General features: G+C 38.1%; 1 protein-coding gene across 2 annotated transcripts in view; it reads right to left on the bottom strand.

The window, feature by feature from the left end:
* The window catches only part of LOC127434669 (transient receptor potential cation channel subfamily V member 4-like), a 31487-nt gene that overhangs the window by 9071 nt on the left and 1143 nt on the right, over positions 1 to 21273 (bottom strand). Inside the window, exons 2-6 of one of the 2 annotated variants that reach the window (XM_051687564.1) lie at positions 17837 to 17944; positions 14951 to 15396; positions 7878 to 8053; positions 6818 to 6970; positions 3031 to 3171 (exon numbers count right to left, since the gene is read on the bottom strand). In XM_051687564.1, coding sequence (XP_051543524.1) covers positions 3031 to 3171; positions 6818 to 6970; positions 7878 to 8053; positions 14951 to 15396; positions 17837 to 17854 — 934 coding nt within the window. In that variant the 5' untranslated portion in view covers positions 17855 to 17944. The remainder of the gene's footprint in view (positions 1 to 3030; positions 3172 to 6817; positions 6971 to 7877; positions 8054 to 14950; positions 15397 to 17836; positions 17945 to 21273) is intronic. The other variant, XM_051687573.1, reaches the window with a different exon arrangement.

The following is a 21273-nucleotide window of genomic DNA, read 5'->3' as shown; positions in this document are numbered from 1 at the left end:
TGAGGCGAGTCACTATGCCACCACGAGGACTTAGAGCACATTGGGCATTCCAAATTGGGGAGAACCACTGATTGTGAACCACTGATGTATGATTCCATTTGTGGAAAGATAAACTAATTGAAAACAATTATACAAGAACTTTTATATCAACATAAAATAGCACTTGCAACCAATTTTAACTCTGTTATGTGACATATTTCTTAGTAAAAGTGAACACTGAACAAGGAAAAGAAAATGTAGGGTAGGTTTTAAAGGGGTCATGAAATGCTATTATTTTATCATTTCATTATCTTGACTGAGGTCCACTGATAATGTCAGTAAAGTTTTTGACACCAAAACAGTCATAGTTTAGTGATAAATTATCATTTTCCACCCTGTCTGTGGCCCTCTGTCTGAAACACTTGGTTTTGGCCTCAGCGTCCCCTTTAAGACTTTTAATGTAAATGCCCACTGTTCTGATTGGCTAACATCGTGCTTCCCCTCAAATACAGCCATATTTGACACGCAGTTGGAAGAGATTGAACAAGCTCCACAACTTCATAACACAAAATTTCAGGGTTTTCACATAACGTACATCCAACACATTGCATCAACACTGCATACTGTTCACTCCAGCACATCAGCACCATAAACTATCAAACAGTCATGACATATGAAATATTAATTAATGAAACCGTTTACTCACGGTTTTGTATTCAAGTCTAAGTGTTTTTAACTTCCCCATTCCTCAATAAACGTTCCTTTGCAAAGCTTGAATCGTATTATGACTGATTCACAAGCATAATAGCCGCACATCGCACAGTGAAACATGACACACAAATAGGTGCACTGAGGGGCAGATCGCCAGAAATGCATCCAAATGGTCAAAGATGTCCAGCTATATATGCCTATATATACACATACATACAGGGTTGGGGAGTAACGGAATACATGTAACGGGATTACGTATTTAAAATACAAAACATAAGTAACTGTAGTCCACTACAGTTACAGTTTAAATCATTGGTAATTAGAATACAGTTACATTCAACAAGTATTTTGATTACTGAAGAGATTACTTTGCATGTAAATTGTCAGCTTTAGGCTAAGCTAAAATGCATTTCTAACCACTTTACATGCACATGTTGCCAGGCACGATCATATTTTATTTATCAAGAAAATTCACGTTTGATCTTAATTTCTTTTTTTCTAGTAAGACCTAGTTTGACCTTTTAGGGCAAAAATCGTATTCTTGATAATAATTTTTGTATTGTTTTCCTGTAAAAATATCTAAAAATCCTTAAAACAAGATCAGTTTGATTGATCTTGTTTTAGAAGCAACACAGCATAAGATATTTAGGTTTTTCAGAGAATGTATTTTTAACTGAATTTGAGCTGTAGTAGCACAATCTCTTCACCAGGGGGCAGAATTATGTCAGGCAGATGAAGAGGAAATGTCAAGTCTTCATGGGGCCTCCAAAAGTTAAATAGGCCTTATATGTATTTTCCATTGCAAACACAGAGGGCCCTTTCACTCTCTTACATCCTTAATACAGCCACACTTATTTTATTTGTGACATAATGTCTTGTTGATTTTCTTCAAAGCTCCATAAACCATTTTGCTCACAGCTGAACATTTCATGAATACAGAAACTGTCTAATGGTCCTCACTTATGCCAACCAAAGCACAAGGGAGTGAGTTTAGGAAAAGAAAAGAAAATCACCTCATGTTACCATGGATACTGTTGGGGTTCCAAATGTCATGTAACCTCATATTGCTTATTCATTGGCAAAGCTATGTCCGACTCCTAACTGCCTCACTGAGAAGCACTGGAGGTCAAGCTCTTTAGGAAATCGCTTCAATCTCTTTAATTTCTTAGCAAGGGAGCAAGTAACTGAAAACAGGAAAAGGGGGCTTTCCACACAATAGGAACCGAGCCACTTTGGGATGAAAGGCTCCAGCTTGTAATGAGGTTAGCCTCATATCATTGGAACAGATGGCTCATAACAGAGCATATGCATGTAATAAGCATGTAAAAGAACAGAGTGGACTGGATGTGCTTTTGATACCACTACCACTGAAGCATAAAATCATATCCTAAACAATATCCTGAAAGAAAATATTCATTATCGATCAGCCATGTCATGTACCAATATATTTTTAACAAGATACAGCAATGTATCCAGAGTAAGAGCTACACTACATGTAAAAAAAGGTCCTGACTTTCACAAACAAAAAAGTACCAAAATGTACCATGGAACCACCAGGTTATTTGGACACAGTACCGCAGTAATCCCGTGTTTTTTGGACAAGTGTCATGGTAGTACCAATCGTGTATTTCACCTATACGATAACTAAGGTGGTGGAAAGGCCGATAACCGATTAATCAGCCGATTGTTTTTAAAATGGACTGATATAATGTAAAAAAAAGTTTCTTATTCTTTCCTTACTATGCTGGGCACAGACAAAGAGTCCTAAATGAATAATATTCCAGATCCATTTTAATGTTCAACCAAAATCCCCAAAGTAACCAGAAAAAAAAAAGCTTTGGTGCATAACGCAGGACTTTTAAGTATAAAAAAGCCTGAAACACACCCGAGACTCATATTTTGAAATGACAAAATGATGAAAATCTATCTATCAATAGATTTTTGCCGATAACAATGGTTCCACAAAGCAACTATTGATGGATAACAGTGATTAATCGGTAAAACCGATATATCGGTCTACCACTGGTATCATGATATTCTGTGACGTATTGTACCTTGGAGTACCATGTAAATAAATAACATGGTACATGGTAAACAGTACCATGCTAAAAGTACCACACACTGATTCTTGAGATAAGGGACAAAACATGTTTTAAATCTGAGTTTTTATTTTTTAATAATAAATGAATTTAAAATGGATATTTTTATAGACAAAGGTCTCAGCTAACGAACCATGTAAGGGAACAGGTTTTTATAAAAACGCTTTATTAAATTTACATTTATTCACTTTTAAACAAAAAAACAAAAACAAAAATAAAAAACAGTATAAACAAAACTTACCAAAGTAGAAATATCCTCCCTCCTCTCTGGGTTGGAAGAATCTGCCCCTGGCCTGTGCATGCACATCTGCCCCTTTCTCCACCAGCAGCTCCACATACTGTTTGCAACGGCGCTCTATGGCAATATGTAGTGCTGTCTGACCTACAGAGATGCCATATTTTCAATATAAATAAAGATGCCAGTTCAGTATCAGATAAGCAGTAAAACTAACAACGTATGATAATGCATTGACCAGAACAAACAAAAAAACTGTTATGTAATGGTACAGGAAACATTATATATGTGATATGTATATTATCACAAAAAGCAGCGGGATGCAGCAGAATATTATTAGATACTGTGGACTTATCTTAAGCAAGAGGAAGTATAGCAAAATAAAAATAAGATCCATGCTGTGTAGAAGTGACCCATATCTGTCATCTGTTTGTAAAGGTTGCCCTGAGTCCACTATGCACATTTACAAAACAATAATATTTAAATATTTATATATACACACACAATACAAATAATAATCACCTTTTAGAAAAAAAGGTACCTTAAGGCTTTAACAGATATCTCTCTATTTTTATACAATTATACAACAATAAGGCTATCAGTCTATTTATTGTCCTCAAAATTAATAGTTTATGAAAGTGTTTATTTCTCTTACTTGACAGTACTGTGGAGAATGGAAATTCTTTTGATTTAATACTAGTGATACCAGGGGCGTACTGGAGCACCGGGCTTTTACTCGGTGGGCCGCTGGGTGATTTGGGCCAGCCCGCTGCTGCGCAAGTACCGCCCCGTCCTACAGGTGATATAGGCGGCCGCCCTGGGCTCAAATATGCCCGTGCAGACCTCATAACAAAGCGAAAATTTAATAAACTCTGCAAGACAAGCCAATTCAATGGCTTTTATTTTGAAATAATGTAACGACTTTTATTTTAAAATTACTTACACATCGGAGAGCAATGAAAAATGTTACTTTGTGTCTATTTGAGTCTTTGAGGCTTACTTTGTTTAAAGGATAGCAGAAACAGTGCTTGTCAAAGCACTGAGCTTTTCACTTTTTCTCAAGAATAATCTGGGGAAGGAATTAAAAACCTGAAGATATAAAGATGCAACAAACTCACAAAGAGTGAAAATATGAGCAATTAATCTGCAAAATATCTGCCAAGATCTACACTTTAAAAGGTATGTTTATTTATTTATTTTTACATATATTTACATATGTACATATTCTGACCAAATTTGTTTTCACTGATTTTTTTTTTTTTTTTTTTTTAAATAAACATTTACATGGTTATGTGAGTAACTGACATGACATTTTGAGCATTGTCATTAGTGTCCTGCTCTGTGACACTTTCTTCATCTAACTATTTTAAACCACATTTCATGATCTTGTATAGCTATAAATACATATATAATATTATTATTATTATACTTGTTTCCACAACATCATATTAACTAAGACAATAGTTTATTTGCACTTCAAAAGTTGATTAAGATCTTTATGCTGACTTGTCACAGCACCTAAAATACACACTTTCCCTTGTTCTTTCATGTACATTTTAACCTAACATCTGTATGTTGGGAAAAAAAAGTTTTCTGACATGTTATGTCTGATCTATAAAGTACTTATTTTTAGTGCTTTCTCTAAAAATTCCACTCATCACATTTACAGTGGTTTTATATGTTTTAAAGTTATGACAATTTTTGCACTGGTGGGGCTCGTTGTCATGACCAGCAGTCAATAGAATTTTTTTTTTTTTTTTTTTTTTTTTCCAACACAAGAATTTGAAATTGAGCCAAAAAATCTAATCAATGAGCCAGTGTGTTATGGTGTGGTGTGTTATGGGCCGGGTTTGGTGGGCCGCTCCGGGCCAGGAAGTCCAGGGCCACTTTTTAGTCCCAGTCCGCCCCTGAGTGATACAGTGCATTTCTATGCATTTTGGCAGTGGGTCTGCACACAGAAATGTGTTAACAGACAGAATTAGACTATCTGAATTATTGTCTACACTTTCCTGTCTAGAGGTCTGAAACAAATGCAGCACAGCCAAACAAATGCAGCCAATGTGTGAGTGTTTATATTTTGAGGAAATTCACTAGAGAGGTAGACTACACAAAGTCTGCTGTTAGATCGTGTATGGTGGTAATTTGAGTACTATAACTTCCCAGTATCAATGCAAAAATTTCTTAATAATGCCATCACATCATAATGCCGACATGTCTGTGAAGGATTCAAATGTATTCAAATTAGGTCTATAGCCAGAACATATTAATGAATATAAATTATGTTTATATTTTATTTGTGGCCTTTTGCTACTGTTTATTTGATACAGACAATCAAGATCGGGATGAGCAGGACTCAAACTTGTGATGCACAAATGAGCACCACAGCTCAATATGTCTGAGCATGTGCAGTAACATATGTCACAAATCTGACAACTTTTTTTTTGCATTAGAGGGAAATGTATACAATATTACATTGGGTGTGGTGCTGGCAAACCAAAATAACTTATTGTCCAGGCCTAAACACAGACAGGCCACAGAGGAACAGCATCAATGCAACTGTGTGTGAGGACTCTGTGTACAAAATAGGGTGGAGACTGCAGGAAACTGAAAACCAACTTTGGGTTTTCATTAACACTAAGCTCAGTCAGAGGCAAAAATGTGAAACTCCACCTCCACCTGATTTTGCAATAATCTCCCAAGGATCCACCCTGAAGCGCTCAGACTGAATGTTAGCTTATTTGCCCTCCTTACATTTTCACTGGCACCACCACACACAAAAAAAAATAATAAAAAAAATACAATTTTTTATATATATATATAAGTCTTATTTTTATTTATTTTTGCCACTAAACGTTATTTTTAATTTGCAATAAGAGCTGGAAATTATGCATCTGTAATGTACAGTAAATCCATTACAACTATACACTCATCGAGCACTTTATTAGGAACACCTGTACACCTACTTATTCATGCGATAATCTAATCAGCCAATCATGTGGCAGCAGTGCAATGCATATATAATAATGCGGATACAGGTCAGGAGCTTTAGTTTATATTCACAATTTTTTTCCTCATTTTAATGGTTGATGTATCTCTGTGATTTTGACCGTGGCATGATTGTTGGTGCCAGATGGGCTGGTTAGAGTATTTCTGTAACTGTTGATCTCCTGGGATTTTCATACACAACAGTCTCTAGAGTTTACTCAGAATGGTGCCAAAAACCAAAAACATCCAGTGAGCACCAGTTCTGCAGACCGAAACGCTTTGTTGATGAGAGAGGTCAACGGAGAATGACCAGACTGGTTCGAGCTGACAGAAAGGCTACAGTAACTCAGATAACCACTCTGTACAACTGTAGTGAGCAGAATAGCATCTCAGAATGGAAAACATGTCAGACCTTGAGGTGGATGGGCTTCAGTAGCAGAAGACCATGATGGACACTTTATTAGGACCATAGTGTTCCTAATACAGTGCTTGGTGAGTGTAAATTCTTAAACACACTTTTGTTGGATTACAGTACTATATGGTGCAAAACATTAGTGATACCTTAATAATTTACAATAGATTCTAATTGATACTTTCAAGACAATGCCAATTTATTCTACCAATTAGACTGTAAGAAAGAGTTAGCATAGCTCTGGTCCAATCAGACAAGTACCATCCGGTGTCCACTGGACCCGTGTCATCCTTATTGTTGAATGCAGAAAATTATGTTTGAAAAGTGGCCTGAACAGTTTAATTATTTTTGCATGAGTTTTGTATCTGGTGAGTCTTTAGTGGTTGGCGGACTCACCCCTGTAATAGACATCTCTGAAGGGCGTGTTGATGAATTCTCTGAGGTTTCCTGTCTGTTCTGCGATGTCCACCAACATAGGGATGGTGTCATTCTGACCATTGTGCAGATTCAGCAGTGCTTTTGGCAGGCATGTTTTCCCTGTAGAAAGCTCTAGAAGGAATACGTGAAATATCAACTACATTTGTAGTCAAAATCAAATCAAATCACTTTTATTGGCTTTTGCTTTTCCAAAACTCACCGCTATGATGCTAGCTTTTTTGTCGGTAACTATAATACCAGGGCATTGCTATGCGGATTGCTATTCTTGGTGGTTACCAGGGCTTTGCTTGGTGATTACTTACACCAAAGAACCCACCCATCTCTATGATATTCTCGTCACTAAACACGGCTAAACAAGTCTACGGGGTTTTTGGAAGTCTCCTCTAGCAGCTAAAATCTCATCTGCTCCATTTCGGGGTCAACTAAGACCTTTTTCTTTGTTTACATTTAGCCTGAGATACTCAAGTTGTGTGTCTGATGTCCTCAAACAGAATCCTTCATTCCATTTGTGACAGTTTGTTGTGATTTCTTACTGCTCTCTGTTAAAAGTTCACTCAAACTAATAAGGCAGGAAGTACAGCCTGACTCCACCAAGCAGGGTCACAGTAGCTGATATAATAACATTTCCACTTCAAGGTGGTTAAGTCAGAGATCAGCTGGTCATTAGATAAAAGCTGAATACCAATTTGACCAGGTTGATGTAAGAGCAACTAAACCAGTTTAAAGCAGCTGTGACCAGCAAACCACTTTAGGCGATGTAAGCTGTTTGTCTGAGGTTTTTTTTGTTTTTAGCAAGGAATGGAAAAAACAAGAATTACCAAATAATATGAAATATCTCTAAACTCTCTTGCCTTACTAAAATAGGAAAAACTAAAAACAATTGAGAAATTAGCAGTTTGTTAATTTTTCAGTTTGTAGTCTGGGAAGTTACCCAAAATTAAAGCTGTGGCCATACACTTAAACCCACACCCATACACATAACACCACTCTTACATACTAAACCATTTCCACATTGCACCTTTGAACTCCTCATCTGTTAGCCTCTTTTCATGTGACTGTAGGTACTGCAAGAGACCATCCAGAGCTCTCCGATCTGCTCGAGAAACAGCTTCAAACAACAGCCAACGATTGAAGACTTTAAGAACTGGGGGGTCTGGGGATCCCTCATCACATGACATCTCAATCTCCGCTTTTCTGCAGGGGTAGATGTAGGATTTTAAATGAACTTCCGTTAAAACTTTGTGACTTCAGTTTGACACTTAATTTGCATTACAAATATAAAATTGTGTTCGTCCTTTTGCATGTATGGGTGCACCTGTACAATCACAAAAAAAAGGAGTGAAATGTAACCAGATGTTGATGTTCAGCTGTAGCATGTACAATTGTAAGTGTTGTTTAGAGAAGCCACCCTAACTGGTTTGAACCTCACCACACCGAAGTCCTGGTGTTCCATAAATAAGTCTCTGTACTGGGGGAAAAACTGAACTGCCATAATGACCTCAACATAAATATTACTCCAAAAGCTTTAATGGAAACAATGACAAACACTCAGTTGCCCCACTGTGCAGGATCATGTACAGTGTAAAATCATTAGTTGACGGCCTGCCGCGTGGAACCTAATTTGAACAAAGGTGACGCTTCAGAAGATATCTGACCATAGTTTCATAACAGTAACAAAGCAAGAAGACACTTCACTGATGATGTATTCCTATTTGGCTTTTCTTTACTGAACACATAACTCCACAACATTATAACTGTGGAACATTTCACGACTACCTTCAATGTCAAAACAGCAGTATTATCATAACTAAACAGACCTCAGTCTGCACTTTGTCACACAGTAAACACTGTGCACCTTTCTGTTTTAACATTCTTGAAAGTGAATGTATACACATGAGGGATGCTCGAAACGGTCACTGTTTGTTAGTCGACCTAATTAGAAGCATTTTAGCCATGGCCAAGCAGTTAGTGCATGTGCACAACAAACTGAGCCATGACGCTCAGGTGGGTGATGCGGGTTTGATTCTGGCTTGCAATATTCCCTGATCTAGTTCCCTGCTTTATTAAAGTAACATTTTTGAGGGTGCCAACATTTTTGCCGGCCAAAAGTTTGGAATAATGTACAGATTTTGCTGATTCGTAAGGAAATTGGTACTAATTTAGTACTAGAAAATCATTTGCCATTATATCAAACACAGTTGAAAGCTATTTGGTTTGTTAAATGAAGCTTAACGTTGTCTCCGTGTTTGTTTTTTAATTGCCACAGTATGCAATAGACTGGCATGTCTTCAGGTCAATATTAGGTCAGAAATGGCAAAAAAGAAACAGCTTTCTCTAGAAACTCGTCAGTCAATCATTGTTTTGAGGAATGAAGGCTATACAATGCTTGAAACTGCCAAAAAACTGAAGATTTCATCCAAAGGTGTACACTACAGTCTTCAAAGACAAAGGACAACTGGCTCTAACAAGGACAGAAAGAGTTGTGGAAGGCCAGATGTACAACTAAAGAAGAGGATAAGTACATGTCGCATCACATGTCCTCAGCTGACAGCTTCATTTAATTCTACCCACTCAACACCAGTTTCATGTACAGCAGTAAAGAGAAGACTCAGGGGTGCAGGCCTTATGGGAAGAATTGCAAAGAAAAAGACACTTTTGAAACAAAAACAAAAAGGTTAGAGTGGGCAAAGAAACACAGACATTGGACAACAGATAATAGGAAAAGAGTGTTATGGATCTTAACCCCATTGAGCTTTTGTAGGATCATCTAGACTGTAAGGTGCGTGAGAAGTGCCCAACAAGACAGCCACATCTATGACAAGTGCTACAGGAAGCGTGGGGTGAAATGTCACCTGAGTATCTGGACAAACTGACAACTGGAATGCCAAGGATCTGCAAAGCTGTCATTGCTGCACGTGGAGGATTTTTTTATGAGAACTCTTTGAAGTATTTAAGTTCAGTAATTTTTCATGTTATTAATGTCCTGACTATACATTGTGATCAGTTGAATGCCACTTTGGTGAATAAAAGTACCAATTTCTTTCCATAAGAGCTAAATCTGTACATTATTCCAAACTTTTGGCCACCAGTGTGTGTGTGTATATATATATATATATATATATATATATATATATATATATATATATACACACACACACACATACAGTTGTGCTCATACTTGTTGACCCCTCTCCAAACATAGCGCTTATAGTTGTGACCATAAAGCTCTATTTTGGTCTCATCACTCCAAATTACAGTGTGCCAGAAGCTGTGAGGCGTGTCAAAGTGTTGTCGGGCATATTGTAACCGGGCTTTTTTGTGGCATTAGCTTCTTTCTGGCAACTCGACCATGCAGCTCATTTTTGTTCAAGTATCGTCGTATTGTGCTCCTTGAAATAACCACACCGTCTTTTTCCAGAGCAGCCTGTATTTCTCCTGAGGTTACCTGTGGGTTTTTCTTTGTATCCCGAACAATTCTTCTGGCAGTTGTGGCTGAAATCTTTCTTGGTCTACCTGACCTTGGCTTGATATCAAGAGATCCCTGAATTTTCCACTTCTTAATAAGTGATTGAACAGTACTGACTGGCATTTTCAAGGCTTTGGATATCTTTTTATATCCTTTTCCATCTTTATAAAGTTCCATTACTTTGTTACGCAGGTCTTTTGACAGTTCTTTTCTGCTCCCCATGGCTCAGTATCTAGCCTGCTCAGTGCATCCACGTGAGAGCTAACAAACTCATTGACTATTTATACACAGACACTAATTGCAATTTAAAAAGCCACAGGTGTGGGAAATTAACCTTTAATTGCTATTTAAACCTGTGTGTGTCACCTTGTGTGTCTGTAACAAGGCCAAACATTCAAGGGTATGTAAACTTTTGATCAGGGCCATTTGGGTGATTTCTGTTATCATTGTGATTTAAAAAGGAGCCAAACAACTATGTGATAATAAATGGCTTTATATGCCCATCTTTTAAATAAAAGACAGTTTTTTTGCATGATCAGTCATATTTTCAAAATCAATGCCAAAATTTCACAATTTCTGCCAGGGTATGCAAACTTTTGAGCACAACTGTATATGTATATATATATATATATACACATATACAGTTGTGCTCAAAAGTTTGCAGGGTCAGCCATGTTATGGCACCCGTGGAGCAGATAGGGTCAAGGGCCTTGCTCAAGGGCCCAACAGTGGCATTTTGGCGGTGCTGGGGCTGGAACCCCTGACCTTCTGATCAATAACCCAGAGCCTTAACCGCTGAGCCACCACTGCATTATCCTGTTGAAAGGGGCCACTGCCATCAGGGAATACCATTGCCATGAAGGGGTGTAACTGGTCCACGTGATGTAAAAGAAAACAAGACTCATCAGACCAGGTGACCTTCTTCCACTCCTCCAAGGTCCAGTTCCGGCGCTTGCGTGCCCACTGAAGGCGCTTTCGACGGTGGACAGGGGTCATATCATGGGCACTCTGACCGGTCTGCGGCTATACAGCCTCATACGCAGCAGGGTGCGATGCACTGTGTGTTGTGACACATTCCTCCCGTAACCATAATAAAAAATTTCTGTGATTTCTGGGACCAGACAGGATAGCCTTCGTTGCCCTCGCGCATCGATGAGCCTTGGGCGCCCAACACCCTATCGCCAGTTTGTGGTTTGTCCCTCCTCGGACCACTGTCGGTAGGTACTCACCACTACTGACCCGGAGCACCCCACAAGCCTTGCCGTTTCAGAGATGCTCTGACCCAGTCGTCTGGCTATAACAATTTGGTCCTTGTCAAAGTCGCTCAGGTCTGTACTTCTGCCCATTTCTCTTGCATTCAACGTTGATTACTAGAACTGATTAACAAACAAGGCCACATGACATGTGGCCTTGTTAGGAGATGATCAACGTTATTCGCTTCACTTGTTAGTGGTCATAATGTTTTGGCTTATCAGTGTATATATGAGATAAACAAGCCATCAACAGAATAAATATATAATTAAAACGTACATCTGCAATGAAGCGAATGCACAATGCTTGAACAGCTGAACCTGTACAGAGAGCAGGCTATTGTGAGGATTGCCTTGTGTGTGAGCCCTGGTAAACGGAAGAGCTTTTTAAGCTTTTGTCAAACGCATCTTATATATATAGTCCATATATGAGCTTAATCAGCCATATCAACAACATTAATATAATATTATAACTTAAATCAATGAAGGCAGTGAATGCACAAGGGAGCTCGAGTCCAAAATCGCATGGGCGAGAGCCCTTTTTTCATGTTGTTTGTTGACATGTTTTCATGAATAAACTCTCCTGCGCATGAGTTTGTGAAGGAATTTAGGAATTGTAACTTCAGTCTGGGACGAATGGACATGTAGTTGATACACCTAGATGTGGTGTGCGTTTGGCTTCAGTTGCACGCTATACAGGTGCATCTCAATAAATTAGAATGTCGTGGAAAAGTTCATTTATTTCAGTAATTCAACTCAAATTGTGAAACTCGTGTATTAAATAAATTCAATGCACACAGACTGAAGTAGTTTAAGTCTTTGGTTCTTTTAATTGTGATGATTTTGGCTCACATTTAACAAAAACCCACCAATTCACTATCTCAAAAAATTAGAATACATCATAAGACCAATAAAAAAAAAACATTTTTAGTGAATTGTTGGCCTTCTGGAAAGTATGTTCATTTACTGTATATGTACTCAATACTTGGTAGGGGCTCCTTTTGCTTTAATTACTGCATCAATTCGGCGTGGCATGGAGGTGATCAGTTTGTGGCACTGCTGAGGTGGTATGGAAGCCCAGGTTTCTTTGACAGTGGCCTTCAGCTCATCTGCATTTTTTGGTCTCTTGTTTCTCATTTTCCTCTTGACAATACCCCATAGATTCTCTATGGGGTTCAGGTCTGGTGAGTTTGCTGGCCAGTCAAGCACACCAACACCATGGTCATTTAACCAACTTTTGGTGCTTTTGGCAGTGTGGGCAGGTGCCAAATCCTGCTGGAAAATGAAATCAGCATCTTTAAAAAGCTGGTCAGCAGAAGAAAGCATGAAGTGCTCCAAAATTTCTTGGTAAACGGGTGGTGACTTTGGTTTTCAAAAAACACAATGGACCAACACCAGCAGATAACATTGCACCTCAAATCATCACAGACTGTGGAAACTTAACACTGGACTTCAAGCAACTTGGGCTATGAGCTTCTCCACCCTTCCTCCAGACTCTAGGACCTTGGTTTCCAAATGAAATACAAAACTTGCTCTCATCTGAAAAGAGGACTTTGGAACACTGGGCAACAGTCCAGTTCTTCTTCTCCTTAGCCCAGGTAAGACACCTCTGACGTTGTCTGTGGTTCAGGAGTGGCTTAACAAGAGGAATACGACAACTGTAGCCAAATTCCTTGACATGTCTGTGTGTGGTGGCTCTTGATGCCTTGACCCCAGCCTCAGTCCATTCCTTGTGAAGTTCACCCAAATTCTTGGATCGATTTTGCTTGACAATCATAAGGCTGCGGTTCTCTTGGTTGGTTGTGCATCTTTTTCTTTCACACTTTTTCCTTCCACTCAACTTTCTGTTAACATGCTTGGATACAGCACTCTGTGAACAGCCAGCTTCTTTGGCAATGAATGTTTGTGGCTTACCCTCCTTGTGAAGGGTGTCAATGATTGTCTTCTGGACAACTGTCAGATCAGCAGTCTTCCCATGATTGTGTAGCCTAGTGAACCAAACTGAGAGACCATTTTGAAGGCTCAGGAGACCTTTGCAGGTGTTTTGAGTTGATTAGCTGATTGGCATGTCACCATATTCTAATTTTTTGAGATAGTGAATTGGTGGGTTTTTGTTAAATGTGAGCCAAAATCATCACAATTAAAAGAACCAAAGACTTAAACTACTTCAGTCTGTGTGCATTGAATTTATTTAATACACAAGTTTCACAATTTGAGTTGAATTACTGAAATAAATGAACTTTTCCACGACATTCTAATTTATTGAGATGCACCTGTATACGTATCTTGTGGACATGCCGTTAACATGACAATGCGCAAAATCAAGAAGTCTCTAAAAAACAGAACATTTATACTTCCCGCTAAATAATCCACAACACAATTACAAAAGATCTAATACTTCATTATGCTTTTTGAAAGGCATTATTTCAGGAATTTATTTCAAGTTTTCGTAAGGTCTTTTATGTAGTGCAGAACCGCCGGTGGCACGGTTGTCACGGTGATGCTAGCAGCCCTAGTTGTAATAAGTGATGATCCAGCATTGGAATTTGTTATTTTGTACGTATGTGTGCTCCTTGCGGCTGTTATCAGTGGCGTTGAGTAACAGCCAGCAGCAATGTTCTCTCGTGCATCCAGAAAAGTGCTCACCTCGCTCCACTGTTCTGTTAAATTGCAAAGCAAAATGTAAACAGATGTGTCCCCACTCATGATATACATCCACTAACGTGAAGATGCAATCTTCTTTTATTAAAATAAAAAGTTAAATTAGGACTGATTAAAACCTGGAACTCCTTGTACTAGGCAAAATGTTTACCATGAGACAATTATTTATTCTGGCTCATGCCTTACTGATCTATGTATATAAATAGTGACTAACAAAATCCTAGTGCTGCTGACAGTGTTAGATGTATGGATCAAGTTATCAAATTAATTATGTGAAATATTTATTAGAGTGCTTGAATTGGTCATTAAGAATAACTATTTATCATAACAGTAAAATATTATTTTATATTATCTGTACATAACCTAATATTCATGAATTTCGCCACTTCGTGACATCACAAGAACCCCCCCCCCACCCCCACCCCAAAACTATCCCACCACTTTTTTAAATCAAGTTAGAACTATGATTTCTAACTATTTAATTATTATTCTTTCAGATTTGTGATTCTCTTATGTGATCATTTATGTAATACAAGACATTTTATGTATCTGATCCTATGTAGTTCAATGCGATTTTTGGGACTTTTGTGCTTGTTTATATTTGTGAGAAGCCAGAGTAGTTGGAAATAAAGTCAAGTATCATCTATCATCAAATCGTCTATCAAAAAGTCCTTCAACAAATATAAAAAAAAGGAAGATGCTATTGTCTCTCACCCCCGTGGAAGCTTCTTCCTCCATTTTTTCTGGTTGTTGACCTCTCTACACGTGCCATAGTCAAAGAGGGAGTCCATTGGAGCCTTCTTTGGGCCAGGTGCCACTGGATAATCTGATATGGTGGACTCCAGAAGGTCCATGGGGTTAGGAACACCCTTTTTAAAGGCCCCTGGGAATCTTATCCGCAGGTTCTGCTTGCTGTCACCCTGTTGCCCAGGTCGAGCTGGATCCTGGGGTAAATCTTGGGTTGGTTGTGGTCCATCATCATTCTCCAGTAGTTCTGCCAGAGAAGACATAGGGAAGTTGGGATCCCCATCTGCTGAAGTGTCCTTAACCTCTGATGAGTCCTGGGTAGCACTCCCGGATGGCATGGAGATAGAGTTGGACATGTCCGACTCTGTCATGGCCAAACGATAGCGCCTTAGTAGAGTGGAAGCAGAGAAACCCTGCAGGAATGACAATAACTGAATGAGAAACAGTTAAAACAAGAAAAGTTAGGGAGTTGTACTGAGATTGGGTTTTTCAGTGACACATGTCAATACTGATATCTAGAGAACAGGGTGACCATATAATTCCAATTTATACATGATACAATTAAATGACAGCAAATTAGATGTACAAACAATTGCTGGACTGAAATGAACACAAATTTTACAAAATATGTACTCAAAATTAACTTAAAATTGGAATTGACACAAGAGAGGCAACCCTTTTGTTAATCTGCCAAGAGGACATGGTTACTGGCAAATGCTTATAATCGCAAAATGACCAAATATCGTCCGGTTAATCGGCTTGGCTGATATATAAAAAAGATCACATGCGACATTCCCGTTGCTGTTCTCCCTCTCTCTTCGCGTCTTTTCCTGTCCTCGCTCTACTATCTTCTCTAAATAAAAAAAAGCAATGATAAAGAAAACAAAAAGATGAGAATCTGGACATTGGATACACTTCTTGTCAAGCATCCCTCAATTTAACTTGACCATATATACTTTAGCATGAACAGAATCTAATCTCTGAAAACTCTGCAGGAGAGATGTATTCCAGAACGAAGGCTCCTGGAATCAAGCTGCACTGGACTGTCAAATCTATGAAATCATTTATTCCAGCATGCCCACTGACTACGAAGATGCATTCCAGAAATAACTCCCATGGAATTGTTGCAGAAGCGTTCAGATGCAGATTTGTTACCTTTCCAGTATAAAGACGGTTTGAGAAAAGCTTTTAGGCACTTCATGGTACTATATCGTTTTATGTCTTTAATATATACTATTTTATATACTATATAAAATTACAATACAATATCTGCCAGACAACTAACTCTGGCCTTCCGGAGTCATGGCTGCTTGTTTTGTGCTCATTTGCTTTGGCAGCTCCATGTGATATTTGAAAGTTTTTGTTAGTTTACTCATAGACAACTTTGTTTCCCTCCATGAAGCTTGACTGAATTATTTTCAATACATTTTTATTGTATTACTCCATTTTGTGTGTGACTGTTGTTGCAATCAAGAACAACCTGGGCAACAATGCAAAAACAATTAACTTTTATAGTACATACAATCAAAACCTGTGGCTAGACTGCAGTCATGAAGACTTACAGAGCTTACAGAAATGTTCATGACATACGTCACTGATTACATTTAGAGTCCAATGACTTCCTTCTTTTTGTTCTTTCTTAATTTGTATGTCTATGTACACTACGTAAGAGTTGGCATCGGTAGTGAGGTCTCTTACCAAACATCTGCTGTAACTTTGGGCTGTGAATCAAAAGCATTCTGTCCTACTGAAAGCCTTCTACTCTGCTATTCTAATTTGCTTCTATTCTATAATTCTGCTAGATAAATTTTGCTGCATCATTACAGTGCTAGCAAGGCAGAACTGTATTGATTTTCCTCAAACATTTTGGTTAGGGTTTATTCTAAAACCCCTAACCCTAAATATTACAAGTCTGTAAATATTTCAGCCCAAACCATTAACGTACAGACTTCATAAACTTTTTTTTAAAAATCAAGTGAGGTGGCTGAGGAAGATATGTGCTGAATTAAGCTGTTAAATGTGCTGCATTAAGCTGTTAAAAATTAAAATATTCAAAATGAAAAAGTTTGGGGGCCTGGGTAGCTCAGCGAGTATTGATGCTGACTACCACCCCTGGAGTCACGAGTCCGAATCCAGGGTGTGCTGAGTGACTCCAGCCAGGTTTCCTAAGCAACCAAATTGGCCCGGTTGCTAGGGAGGGTAGAGTCACATGGGGTAACCTCCTCTTGATCGCAATTAGTGGTTCTCACTCTCAATGGGGCGCGTGATAAGTTGTGCATGGATCGCGGATAGTAGCATGTGCCTACACATGCTGGGAGTCTACGCGGTGTCATGCACAACAAACCACGTGATAAGATGCATGGATTGACGGTCTCAGAAGCGGAGGCAACTGAGACTTGTCCTCCGCCACCCGGATTGAGGTGAGTAACCGTGCCACCAAGAGGACCTACTAAGTAGTGGGAACTGGGCATTCCAAATTGGGAGAAAAGGGGATAAAAATAAAAATAAATAAATAAAAATAAAATGAAACGTCTGTGTAAATGCAACTTTTCGTGGTATTTGTGCCACTTCAGATGCAGATCTGTCACCCAGTCCAGAATGTCAGCCTTGAGAAAAGCTTTCAGGTACTTAATTTTATTTAAAATGTAAAACAATAATACACTGCAATACATATTTGTTTTAAACTTTCTATTCCTTCTTGCATTGACTGAGTGATCATATCATTCATTCTTAAGCCAAAATAAAACCAAAAAATTTACTAGAATCTCACTAATATTGGAAGTGATTGATAGCTTCAGCACTTTGAATATTTGCAAAAAACAAAAAAACAAAAAAAAGAACAGAAACACACACATTATTTACTTCACTCATTGCCTTGTATCCTGTGTGCAGTTCTCCAATAGAAATTCCACCTCAGGGGACCCGAAAGGTGTCAGGGGGCCAACAGGGGCCTAAACAAATCTGAAAAAAACACAACAAAAACAAAACAGATGATGATGTCAGAGCTTAAAGGGATAGTTCACCCGAAAATGAAAATTCTCTCATCATTTACTCACCCTCATGTCATCCCAGATTTACATGACTTTCTTTCTTCAGCAGAACACAAATAATGATTTTTAGAAGATTATCTCAGCTCTGTAGGTCCAAACAATGCAAGGGAATGGTGATCAGACCTTTGTAGCTCCAAAAATCACATAAAGAAAACATAGAAGTAATCAATAAGACTCCAGTGGTTAAATCCATATCTTCTGAAGCGATACAATAGGTGTGGGTGAGAAACAGATCAAAATGTAATTCCTTTTTTCCCTAAATCTTCTCTTTCACTTTCATTTTTACATCTGAAAGTCACATGTGGTACCTGTTTAGTTTTACTTTCACATCTGAAAGTGCATGTTCAAATGGCGATTTAGAGTAAAAAAAGACTTAAATTTTGATCTGTTTATCACCCACACCTATTATATAGCTTCTGAAGGCATGGATTTAACCACTCCGAGACTTGTTGATTACTTTTGTTTCCCTTATGTGATTTTTGGAGCTACAAAGGTCTGATCACCATACACTTGCATTGTATAGACCTACAAAGCTGCAATATTTTATCTAAAAATCTTCGTTTCTGTCCTGCTGAATAAAGGAAGTCATACACATCTGGAATTGCATGAGGGTGAGTAAATTATAAGAGAATGTTTGGGTGAACTGTTCCTTTAAACAACAGACCTGTCACACTGGAGCTCAGCGAGAACTGTAAATGTTATAAGATCCATGCCTGCAGTTCCAATTTCCCACCACAATCCCATTTCCAAAATTTCTGAAACCGTATTCAATCATTCACACCTGGTTTGTATTTCCTGTTTAAATGTACAAATACTTAATCAGAACATTCTTTGCGAAAACTTGTCAGCCCACACGCAATTCTAAGTTTTCATTCATTGTCTACTGTGGTTTGCCTATCCTGGTTGCTTGTGTTCTGGATTGCGTTTAGGATTTTGACATCATCAGTATCTAATGTTGTGACCTGCAGAACTATGATGTAACAAAAATGCATTTGAATCTAAAACAAGTTGAAAACAGATCTGCATTCATTAAATTTTTTCCCTGAAGGAACAATTAGGCAAAGAAGTAAATTCTAGTGCCCTTGTGATGTAATATATGAATTAAGACACTTGGTCAAAGCTTAAAAAAACATCTCTTTATTCATCCCACATATCCCCTCCCCACCAACCTAAACACACAAAAGCATGCCCTTCTCCAGACCCATTGTCTGCATGTCACAATCCATTGTGGTACTTATCTCAGTCCTAAACTGATTCCCTCATTTTCCTGAACAGACATGATTCACACTCCATCTGTCCCATTCTCTCCCCAGTTCAAGGGGAAATTCCTCTATTTGTGCATCAATTTATCTACAAGTCTCAAATTCTGAGGCAATGAAACAATGACATCATCATAGAACGACTATTGCTGATGTTGCATTTATTAAAGAGATGGGAAAATTCTGTCATCATTTACTCACACTAACAGTGCTTAAACATGTAATTGAAGTTGTTATTCGTTGCTATTCCCGCCGTAACTCTCAAACCTAATTTGTTTGCATTCAATCTTGGTGCTTCATGTCAGTTACAATTTATGCCATTTGTTGTTGTGTATCTCCAAACCGAAAATAAATATGCTGAAGTGTGATATCATTATATCTATATTATGTACTATTTATATACCATCTAAAATTAGAATACACTAAAATACATACTTTTTAGAACTTTCTTTTCTTTCTAACATTGGTATGTTATTCATATAATTATTTTTTTTTTTTTGCCAATTTAAACCACAAGAATATACTACAGAGTATCTCACTAGTATTGGAAGTGTTCAATAGCTTCTGCAATTTAAATCTTTGCACAAAATTGAGCAGAAATACATACATTATTTACATCACTCATTGCCTTGTATCGTATGTGCAGTCCTATAATACTAATTTCCTCCTCAGGGGACCCAGGAAGTATCAAGGGGGCCTGTAGGGGCCCAAACAAAGCTTATGCCATTTGTTCTCACGTGCCTCCTAAAGGCTAATTTATACTTACTGGGCAAAGAGGCCTCTTTTAGTTTACCTATTATCAATGACAAAATGTAGTGACTTTTTATATATATATATATATATTTCTCCTGTTTGCACACATCTCTGAAATTCAGCTTCATTCATTGTATGAATTAGGCTTAACTATACAGTGTGACAGTTCACCCAAACATTCTCTCATCATTTACTCACCCTCATGCAATTCCAGATGTGAATGACTTCCTTTCTTCAGCAGAACACAAATGGAGATTTTTAGATAAAATATTGCAGCTCTGTAGGTCCATACAATGTAAGTGAATGGTGAGCAGACCTTTGTAGCTCCAAAAATTACATAAGGGAAACAAAAGTAATCCATATGACTCCAGTGGTTAAATCCATGTCTTCAGAAGCAATATAATAGGTGTGGGTGATAAACAGATCAAAATTTAAGTCCTTTTTTACTCTAAATCGCCATTTGAACATGCACTTTCTGATGTGAAAGTAAAACTAAACAGGTACGACATGTGACTTTGAGATGTAAAAGTGAAAGTAGAGATCTAGAGTTTAAAAATGACTTAAATGTTTGATCTGTTTCCCACCCACACCTATCATATCGCTTCTGAAGATATGGATTTAACCACTGGAGTCTTATCGATTACTTATGTTTCCTTTATGTGATTTTTTTTGAGCTGCAAATGTCTGATCACCATTCACTTGCATTGTATGGACCTACAGAGCTGAGATATTCTTCTAAAATATAATTTTTGGGTGAACTATCCCTTTAATGTTTGGAACATTAAATGATCTAGAGTTGTGTTGTCTTCCAGGTCTCAGTGATTGAGCTCATCTCAACAAGAACAAGTCCTGTTCAGGCATGTTTGAGTCACTCCTAAAGCATAAGCTCTTTTCTAGAAATCCCATCTGAGAACATTTAAGCAGGGCCGAAGTAAGGAATTCTGGGCCTGCTGACTGTATATTGCTCTGGGCCCCTTATCTATTAAAAAAATAACAGTTTTGAATGTGTTGTGGTGCCCCCTGGACCTTTGGGACCCTAGAATCGTTACCACCTTTCACCTCACAAGCTACGGCCCTGCATTTATGTCTAATCACTAACAAATATCTCTTCTTACACCACAAATATTCTCCCATGTTAGTTAACAAAGATTACACCAATGATACTGATGCAGGCTTTCTCACTCTCTCCATAAGCTGTGCTCTGTTCAGTATAGAGGTTTTCATTTGC

Source organism: Myxocyprinus asiaticus, chromosome 4 (genome assembly GCF_019703515.2).
Source record: "Myxocyprinus asiaticus isolate MX2 ecotype Aquarium Trade chromosome 4, UBuf_Myxa_2, whole genome shotgun sequence".
In the NCBI taxonomy this organism is placed as follows: domain Eukaryota; kingdom Metazoa; phylum Chordata; class Actinopteri; order Cypriniformes; family Catostomidae; genus Myxocyprinus; species Myxocyprinus asiaticus.
This window is presented reverse-complemented; position numbering and strand designations above follow the sequence as displayed.